This window comes from Nicotiana attenuata, unplaced genomic scaffold (genome assembly GCF_001879085.1).
Source record: "Nicotiana attenuata strain UT unplaced genomic scaffold, NIATTr2, whole genome shotgun sequence".
In the NCBI taxonomy this organism is placed as follows: Eukaryota; Viridiplantae; Streptophyta; class Magnoliopsida; order Solanales; family Solanaceae; genus Nicotiana; species Nicotiana attenuata.
The window spans coordinates 11803-22361 of NW_017673453.1; the positions used below are offsets into that span (position 1 = coordinate 11803).

Genomic DNA, 10559 nt, shown 5'->3' on the forward strand with positions numbered 1-10559 from the left:
GAAGGCCAAGACCCCTACGCGGCCGTGCTGCATTTATGCGCGGTCCGCGCCAGCCCCGTAGGGGTATTTTTGTCCGATTTTTCTGGCATAGTATAAATAGAATATTTTATTATTTCTAGGTTAAGTTTTAGACATCAGATAGCAGCAGCACTCGTGAGATTCAAGTTTTAGCCTATTTTGGGCATTTTAGCCTTGTTTTAACGTGAATTCGTGTAGATTAGCTTCCTAGTTAATTACTATGTTGATTTTATCTACTTCTTCTTTAATTTCTGTTGCTATTATGGCTAGCTAAACCCATTAGCTGGGTTGTGGCTCAACCCTAGTGTGGGTAATTCATGGGTGTGATTGTTTAGTGCTTGAATGATGTTGGGTGTTTGATATTTGGGTTGATTTTATGTTTTAACTAGGATTTGGTGGTTGCAAACACTAAGTCTAGCTTAGTGAGTCTTGACTCTTCTTGAGAAAGAGTGTCTATGACTCCAAAGTTAACCCAACAAGGAATTGGGATGGACCCATGAGAATGGTAGTCCCAATTAACGGGTAAGACCTTGAGAGAGTGATTACCCAACTTGAACCCTAAGTTGCTTGGTTTGTTAGCCTACCCAATTGGTCTCGAGAGAGTCAATTGGGCAAAATCACTCTTTCTACCGAGAGGTGTGAGAGTGAGTGCTATCGTGCAACGGTTATATCATAAGCCCCATAATCATCATTCTCGTATTAGGGATCTCTACCCGTTAGTTAACCACCAAGGTAAATGCCACGACCTTAGTGCCTTTCTCTATCTTGCATACAATCTAGATTAAATCTCTTCGCATAATTTAGTTATAATTAGTAGTTGTTAAATTGTAGTTGATAATCACAAAAACCCAAAAATGATAGAAGATCAATTAGAAGCAAACACGCAATTCTAGGATAAACAAGTATCCAACTCCCTTTCTAGCTCCCTGTGAAAATTGACCCCGATACCACTATTGGGTAAAAGTATTAGCGCCCACTCTTCCTAAGGTTAAGTCCGCTGCGACCTAATCAGATACTCATTGAGTACATGTTGTTTACGTACTCGTACTACACTTCTGTGCATTTTTGTTGCACAGGTATATTTATTTCTAGCAGCGCACCGGGCGTAGCAGTGCGGATGATTTGGGGCTAGGTGAGTTGCACTATTCGAGGCGGCCCGCAGCTAGTATAGCCCTCTTCAGTACATTGTATTTATTTCCTGTCCATTGTATTCCGGACGGATGTTGTCTTTTACTTCCTTATCAGTAGATGCTCATGCACTTGTGACACCGGGTTCTGGGATAGTTTGAAGTATTGTATTAACTGCTTATCATTTAAATATTATTTGAGACTATATTCTTTAATATTGCTAAACTTGAAGGAAAATCATAGATTTCAGAAGTATTAAAACGAGAATTTGATTAAGTAACTTGGTTGGCTTGCCTGACAGCAGTGTCCGGCGCCATCACGACCTTTAGTGGATTTTGGGTTGTGACACATGTATAATGATGTATAACTTTGTATAAACTTATATATATAATTTCTAATAATGTATATCAGGAAAAAAAAAAAAAAAAAGACAAAGAAGAAGAGAAGAAGAAAGTGTCAAACATCCATGGATGCCTACTATACACGTACAATGTATATACACACTTATACATTAAAAATATATCTAATTTATACAATATTGTACGCATATATACATACTTATACATATTTATACAATATTGTATAAGTTTGTATAAACACCACCTATACAAGTTTACACCAGAAAACACCTTCTGTCCATCACCACATTACAGTTTTCGGTGGTTGCTGGTGTTAAATTTTTCCGGCGAGGTTTTGGCATTCAAATCTGGGCTTCACCAGTAGCAAAGGATGAAACAAAAACTCAGAGAAATAAGAAAATATGAGACGAGGTCGCCGGAGATGCTCTTTTAGGCAAGATCTGATAGTTTTAGGCCAGATCTGATAATTTTTGGACTGATATGCCAAATTTTATTCTGGTTCCTTAACCTCTTTTTGTCAATTAACTCAAAAATCGAAATCTAATTGACATAGCATGCGAGGATTATCACGAGTGTGTACAAAAAAATTATGTAATTTTAGGGAGAAGGAAGAGAGAGGCGAGTGAAGAGAGATTGAGTACGCTGGGAAAGAAGAAAGAAGAAAAGAAAAAAACCCTAGAAGTATGTCTTTAATAATGGGCTAAAGACTGAAAAGTTTCTTTCAAGATATATACAACTTGGGCCAAACCGGGTAAAGGCTTCAAACCTGGGCCATTTTTAGTTGGGTTGCTGTGCCAAGTGATTAAAAGCGTAATTCTTTCTAAAAAAAATTAATCTTTAAACGATTACGTACTTAGGTAATCGTCATCCCATATGTATTATTTCTGAGTTGTTTCTAGTGATATATTTATAGTTTTAAATTAAAAGTTATAAAAAAGGATGTATGTCCATGTGATATTGAAGATGCTACGACAAACTAAGGATTAAATCTCGACAATATTGTTAGGTCATGGGCAAACATTACAAAAGAAAGAGTAATTTCTTAAAGATATTAGATAGTGACATGCAAAGCGATCATAAGGTCGACTAGAGATATTGAAGGCAAAGTACAAAGGGAAACCAAGAGTGAGGGTGAAGGCAAGTATGAGTGATCGTCCTAGTGGATTGTTCGCGTATTTTGTGTACCATCTTAGCTCGGGTTTAAGCTTGGGCACATGGTTTTCGTCACGCTCAAGGGAATTAGTGTTGGAGTGATGACGACGATGACTATATTTCCATGAGAAGTATGGAACTAGAAGTGCAGAATGGAGGATAAAACCAACAGTGTCATCTACCCACTGGTAATCACTAAAGGCATGGTGGCCACATTCATGGGCAATCACCCATATTCCAGTGCAAACACAACCTTGAACGATCCAGTAAATCGGCCATGCTTTGTAACTACACGGGGATGGAAGGAAATGGAAGTGAGTGGCGGCGATGTAGTAAAAGATGGAGACAAGTATGAGATCTTGAACAAGATAAGAAAACGAGCGAATAAGAGATCGATGAAAGCAGCGAGGAGAGCGAGGAGGAATGGCCTTCTTGATGTCACCAATTGTAAAAGAGGGCTTTGAAAATGGCACTCTTTGGAGAGGATTTTTCTTTTGTTCAGTTTTAGTTGGAGCAGACATATTGCCACCAGCTCCCATTTTTGTTCTAATACTTCCTTTTTGCCTTACCTGAAAGCTGGAGATTCCCTCTCCACTTCCTTCCTTCCTTATAGAAATAGAAAAGGAGTTACTCAACAAGTAAAGATATAGATCTGGACAAAATTAATATTGTAGTAGTTAATGAACTATTATTCCATATGCTTTTGATTCCTGCTTTTTCATTATTAAAACTGTCTTGTTGTATGATTATTTTAAAATTTCATGCAGCAACTAAAAAAGTGATATAGCTCATGAAATACTTGTACATCATAAATAGTTAAATCCTTTTCTGAAGTCATATATGTTAGACTTCAAATACCAAAATAGATATATAAATAAAATATACATATGAATAGTCACAGAATTAAAAATGTCACGACCCAAAATCCACTAGTTGTGATGGACCTAACCCATCCTGCTAGGTAAGCCAACCAATAACTATCCAATTTCTATAATTCAATTAAGCAAAGGAATTTTCTGAATCTTTTACTTTTCCCAAGGACTGGTAGTACAAATCATGAGCTTCTAAGAATAGAGTTTACAAAGTTGATATGAAGAAAATACATCTTCTGTTTGAAAAGTACATAAACAGAGTTTTTATAATACTAAGGCTACCATGAACAAGAGGCAGCTACAACAAGGACACATGTACACCGTCGAATCCAGCTCCCGCCATGCACAGCAATATCGGCATCTGAAATCTGCACGCAATATGCATGAAGTCTAGTATGAGTATAACTGACCCCATATACTCAATAAGTAACAAACCTAACCTTAGGTTGAAAGTAGTGATGAACTGGAACAAGGTCGGGTCCAACACCAATAACCAATAGCAGTCCATAAAAATGTAAAGCAAGTAAATAAAGAAGTAGCTCAGAGATAAAATGCTTAACTTTTTTTTCCATAGTTTTCCGAAACAATTTCGCTTTTCAAGTATATCAGTGAAAATCCAAATCCTTTACCGAAAGCGTCTAAAATATGAGAAAGTTTGAAGACTATAATTTTTTCCAAAAAAAACTTTTCATCAAGTAAATGTTTTATTTTCTGATAGCATGAGGAAAGTACATCTCTATGCCTACATGTCATGATACAAGTAAAAATCATGAATGTCAGTAAAACCGAGCAGCAAAGAAAATGCATCTCTATGCATGTATCTCAAGTACGTATGTCAATGCAATGCCTGATGAACTCATGTACTCACATTCTCAGAGTACTCAACCTCACTGTCTCGCATTATCTCTTACCATGCCCAATACTCAGCACACTCAATCACTCAGCACTGTACAATACTCGTTACGGCGTGCAACCGGATCCATATATATATATAGCCATAAGGCTCGTTGCGGCGCGCAACCCGATCCATCTACATATACATAGTCGACTGCGCTCACTGGGGGTGTGCAGACTCCGGAGGGGCTCCTTCAACCCAAGTGCTATATCGCTGCAACGTGCAGCCCGATCCCATAATATCACTCTCACTCAGGCCCTCAGCCTCACTCAAGCATCAAACTTTCAGGTCTCGCTCACGGGCTCACAATGCCATGAAACTAGCCCGACAATAATGATATGAGTTATCAATAAACAACAACTGAGACTGAGAGATGATATGTACGCATGAATATGACTGAGTATGAAATATCAATGAAATCAGTGAGATGACAGCAAGAGACGACCTCTATGGGCCCTAACAAGATCATCATAAAGCTTAAACAGGATATCTAGCATGATTGTTAGCTCAGTTACTTAATCACATGGTGAAGACACATATATCAACAAAACAGGGTCACTAAACAGTGCCATGGAACAACGAAGTCACAATTCACAGGGTGCACGCCCACACGCCCGTCACCTATCATGTGTGTCACCTCAATACCAATCACATAACACGTAATTCGGGGTTTCACACCCTCAGCACTAAGTTTAGAAGAGTTACTTATCTTAAACAAACCAATTCCAAACACCGAGCAAACCAAGCGATGCTCTAAGAATGCCATCTCACGCGTAGCGACCTCCGAACGACTCAAAACTAGTCAATAACAACTCAAATACATCAGATAAAGCCCAAGGAAACAATTACAAATGATAAAGATCGAATCCTAAATCAAATCCCAAATCCAGCCAAAAATTACACCCGAGCCCGCACCTCGGTACCCGACAAAACTCATAAAATCCGACAAGCCATTCAATTACGAGTCCAACCATACTAGTTTCACTCAATTCCGACTCCAATTCGATGTACAAAACTCAAAAATTCATATTATGATACTTTAGGCCAAAACCCCCAATTTTCTCTTTCAATTCATCAACCAATTGTTAAAAATGAAGATGGGTTCATGAAATATAATCAAAACTGAGTAGAGAACACTTACCCCAATCCTTGTGATGAAATTTGCTCCAAAAATCGCCTTAATCCGAGTCCCACATCTCAAAATATGAAGAAAGAACCAAATCCTCGATTTATAGCTTCTGCCCATCAATTTCCGCATTTGCGGACAATAGGTCGGATCTGCGACTCTCGCTTTTGCGGAAAAGGACTCGCATTTGTGAGACGGCCGCTTCTGTGATGGCCATGACCGCACCTGCGGTCGCGCTTTTGCGCAATCACCTCCGCATTTGGGGACTTCTACCCCCTCAGCGAAATCCCGCTTCTGCGATGCTGGTTCGCTTCTGCGACCATCGCACCTGTGCTACACCAATCGCATATGCGGAACACCAGAACCAGCAGCTCCTCAGCAATGAAAATATGAAGAAAAATAATCTGAACCTCGTCTAAACCACGCCCAAGCCCCTCTGGACCACGTCTAAACATACCAACAAGTCCTATAATATGACACAGACCTACTTGAGGCCTCAAAACACATATAACGACATCGAAACGAGGAATTACACCTTGATTCAAAAGTCAATGAACTTGAAACTTCAAACTTCCACAACTGATGCCGAAACCTATCAAATCACGCCCGATTGACCTCAAATTTTGCACACAAGTCACATTTGACATTACGGACCTTCTCCAACTTTCGAAATCGGAATTCGACCCCGATATCAAAAATTCTACTCCCGGTCAAACTTTCCAAAATTCCAATTTTCGCCATTTCAAGCCAAATTCCACTACGGATCACCAAATCACAATCCAGACGCGCTCCTAAGTCCAAAATCACCCAACGGAGCTAACAGAACCATCAGAAATCCAATCCGATGTCAAATTCTAAAAAGTCATACTTGGTCAATCCTTTCAAATTTAAAGCTTCTAGCTGAGAATCATTCTTCCAAGTCAATTCCGAATCACCTGAAAACCAAAACCGACAATTTACATAAGTCGTAATACATCATACGAAGCTACTCATGCCCTCAAACAACTGAGCGAAGTGCAATGCTAAAATCGACCGGTCAGGTCGTTACAAAAAATTACCTCGTAGTCAAGATAGATGCAAAAAGTTAAACCTGAAACAACAAGAAGAGAAATGTAACACGAAAGTTTTCAAGGGCTGAAACAAAGAGACAAAATTTACATGAAAAAGAAGACACTATATGTGGGATTTTAGATGAACATAAATGGTCCTTGGATAAACCGCCTCTCTTATGCTGATGGTTTAGTTATCTTTTCATCTAGAGACAAAAAATCAGCCAAGAGAAAATTAACTTGTGAAAGACCTTATTTAGTGTCTTTGTGAAAGACTTTGTTGTGTAACTTGTTGATTGTTTGGTTGTTCTCACCCCTACCTACTGTGGGAGAAAAAATGCAATTATTTGTCTTAAGAAATTCATTGAATAGGTATAAATTCTTACTTCAGAACCCAGTAATATAAAAATGGCTAGAACATCGAACCCAGTAACTTCAAATTCTGGCTCCGCCTCTGAAAGGAGGTGGAGGTTTTAGATCCCTGGAGTACATATCACAACATTCTTTATGGCTAAGAAAGGTGGAGATTGAAATTCTTTTTCCATTGAAAAATCCATATGAAGAATTGGCACGAGTTACCTAAATATGATAACTGATAAGAAAAGAGTCTGATCCCATGTTGAACTACGTAAGTGTGTAGACTGAAATTCAGGACATGCAAATTAAGTTTCAACACTGCTTTAGAGAAGCTAACTCGGTGGCTGATGCGTGCCTTACTGCCTTAGCTAAATTCAGAAGCAAGGTACAGGATCACTCCACAACTATATATTCAGCCATATAATACAGTATAACACGATAAATTATAGAATGATAGGAAACAACAATTCATACAAGCTGTAACTAAACTTTAATTCAAAATGCATATATATATATATATATATATATATATATATATATACTACAACTCTAACTTTACATTTAACCAAATCCAAGTAATTTTTTTTATACATCTTTCAAAGCTTGTTTTTATACCAAAAAACATCTATATCTTGAGATCCTTCATCTTTCTCAACATAGATGCACTCTTTCGAATCTCTCCATATTGCCTTATAAAACGGGGTACCATCAAATTGGTAGTACTCTCCTAGTAATGGCTTGATTGCTTTGGTTGCCTCCGTTGCGTGATAATGTGGCATGGTGGTGAATAAATGATGCAAAACGTGAGTATCTGTAATGTTGTGAAAGACCTTATTTAGCACACTGTCACGACCCTAACGCCGGTGGTGATGGCGCCCAACACACTGCTAGGCAAGCCCGACCAATTTAACAACCTTAATCCTTTTTATGCAGTTCATGATTCAATTAACACAAATAATTACTAAGTCATAATACTGAAACTCTGAAATATAGTTAAAACATGCGGAAAACCCAAGTAGAAATACTACTACTACACAGCCCGAAGAATCCGGTGTCACAAGTCTGAGCCTCTAATACACGGGTGTCAACCTACTGTATTGCTCTAAAGAAATGCGAAACTAAAGCAAATAGGTTAGATGGGAAGACTGCAGACGTCATGCAGTTACCTTGATGTTCCCGGATATGATGCTCGGCAGAGAAATCCTCACTCAGCCTCAGTGGTTGCACCTAGATTTGCACACAAGGTGCAGGGAGTAATGTGAGTACTTCCAACCCAGAGAGTAATAAACATAAACAAGGGTTGAGAGTAAGAAATCCTGGATAGGCACAATGTAAGCTATAATTACAGCAGTTTAATCCAGATAATATCAACTTAATAAACCAATGAAAACAATGATGCTGCAACAGATAAGTAAATGAATGACAATCAATTAAGAAATGCAACAAATAGTACGGTACTCTCTAGTACCCGCTGCGGCGTGCAGCCCGCTCCATTTATTTATCGTCGACGGCGCTCACTGGGGGTGTGCAGACTCCGGGAGGGGCCCCTTACGGCCCAAGCGCAATATCAAACCATCTCGTGGCATCCATTAGGGCCTAAGCCTCATATCAATATCAATATAATACTGCTGCGGCGCGCAGCCCGATCCCACACTCAGTCCAGAATTATGTAAGCCCCTCGGGCACAATAATATATAAATATTCAGCCCAAACTTCATTATAAATTTTATTTAAGTTCCATATTTGAGAAAAATGGGCTGAGTTTGCAAAACAGTACCAAGTATTAGGACGGAGTTCAATTATATGTAAAAATGGTAAGAAACCAGTAAGTGCAATCCCTGAAGGATTCAATCAGTTGGCACGAGGCCAAATTATGACAATTAATCCATTTTTATAAGGATATCAACTAAGCTTCAATCAATTAGGTAGTAATTTTATTAAGCGGGACGGACCAAGTCACAATCCCCGACGGTGCTCTACCCCACGCCCGTTATCCGGCGTGCAAGTCACCTCACATAGCACTACGATGTGCAAATTCGGGGTTTCAAATCCTCAACACAGCATTTACATCTATTACTAACCTCAAGCCGGCCAAAATCCTAGCTCGCTATGCCCTTGCCTCTCAAATCGACCTCCCCGCGTGTCGAATCTGACCAAAACCACAACGAATACGTCACATTATGCTATAGGATCAATACCCAATCGAAAATAATCGAAAAACATCAATAATCCCGAAATTGACAAAACCCGAGCGTCGGGCCCACTTTTAGAAACTCAGAAATTTTTACAGAAAAGTGTTCTTCATCTTCTCCCGATTTCGTACATATAAAGAACACCAAAATCGGAGTCCGTTTGACCCCTCAAATCGACCCCTAAAGGTCTCATAATCTCAGGCCCCAAAATCCTATTTTTCTACTGTTTTTCATGAATTAAAGGCTGGGATTGTGGTCTATAATCTCCCATAAACGAGTTTTAATAATCAAATCACTTACCTGTGTGATATCCACTGATTTTCTCTCTTAAAAATCGCCTTAGAAGCTTCTTCCCGTTCAAAAATTGGAAGAAAACTCGACCTGCTCATTATAGGTATACTGTTCACGCGTTTTACTGCTCCCAATGGATTCCTTGTGAAATTCTAATGAATTTAGGCTTTTGAATCACTCAATTTGACCTTATAATGAAGGAGATATGTAGGTTTTAAGATTTACAAATAGTGCAGGTTTTTAATACGCCGTCAGGGGCAATTTCGTTATTAACCTGAAATCTGGGCAACCATGGTAAAATGGTCATAAAATCCTCATACGATGTCCAAATTCGACGATTCTTTTTGCTACGGGTCCGTAATTACGATACAGATCTAATGATTCTTTCAAAACAGTAATCGGATCTCATTTGTTCAATATGATATCATTTATGCTTGAAGTAACGGCGTCGAAGCATAAGAAAAACGAGCACAACGCAGCCCAAACCTATCCGAAACTCACCCGAGCTACTCGGGACCGCATACGAACATACTAACACGTCACATATTATCATTCAAACTTAGTTGCACTCTCAAAACACCAAAACTAACATCAAAACACCAAATTTACATCGGATTCAAGCCTAAGTTCTTCTAAAACTTCCGAAACACGCATTTGATCAAAAACCCAACCAAATCACCTCCGAATAACCTGAAATTTTGCACACACATCCCAAATCACCTAACGAAGCTACAGCAACTCTCGGAATTCCATTCCGACCCTCGGATCAAAATCTCACCTATCAACTGGAATTCGCCAAAATACTAACTTCGCCAATTCAAGCCTAATTCTACACCGGACCTCCAAATCACTTCCGCTCACACTCCTAAGTCACAAATCATCCCCCGAAGCTAACCGAATCGTCGGAATCCACATCCGAGCCCTCTAACTCATAGGTCAACATCCGGTTGACTTTTCCAAAACAAGCCTTCCTTAAAGAGACTAAGTGTCTCATTTCCTTCCAAAAATCAACCCAATTCAACTCGTTCACACAAGACACTGATAATGAAGCATAACGAAGCAGGAAATGGGGGAAACAGAGTGGTTCTCATGAGACGACGGGTTGGGTGGTCACATCCCC

At 39.2% G+C, this 10559-nt stretch overlaps 2 protein-coding genes across 2 annotated transcripts in view; both read right to left on the reverse strand.

Annotated features, from left to right (window-relative positions):
- Positions 1-2486: 2486 nt before the first annotated feature.
- On the reverse strand, positions 2487-3308 carry LOC109216417 (delta(12)-fatty-acid desaturase FAD2-like). The gene has a single exon (XM_019380566.1). The coding sequence runs from the start codon at positions 3194-3196 to the stop codon at positions 2513-2515; it is 684 nt and encodes a 227-aa protein (XP_019236111.1). The 5' UTR covers positions 3197-3308; the 3' UTR covers positions 2487-2512.
- Positions 3309-7516: 4208 nt separating this feature from the next.
- The window catches only part of LOC109216418 (delta(12)-fatty-acid desaturase FAD2-like), a 7362-nt gene continuing 4319 nt past the window's right edge, over positions 7517-10559 (reverse strand). Inside the window, exon 2 of the mRNA XM_019380567.1 lies at positions 7517-7810. Within this exon, the coding sequence (XP_019236112.1) occupies positions 7553-7810 (258 nt within the window). The 3' untranslated portion in view covers positions 7517-7552. The remainder of the gene's footprint in view (positions 7811-10559) is intronic.

What these genes read in the sequence shown, in the direction of transcription:
- LOC109216417 (XM_019380566.1), bottom strand. Translation starts at nt 3,196, where the DNA reads ATGGGAGCTGGTGGCAATATGTCTGCTCCAACTAAAACTGAACAAAAG.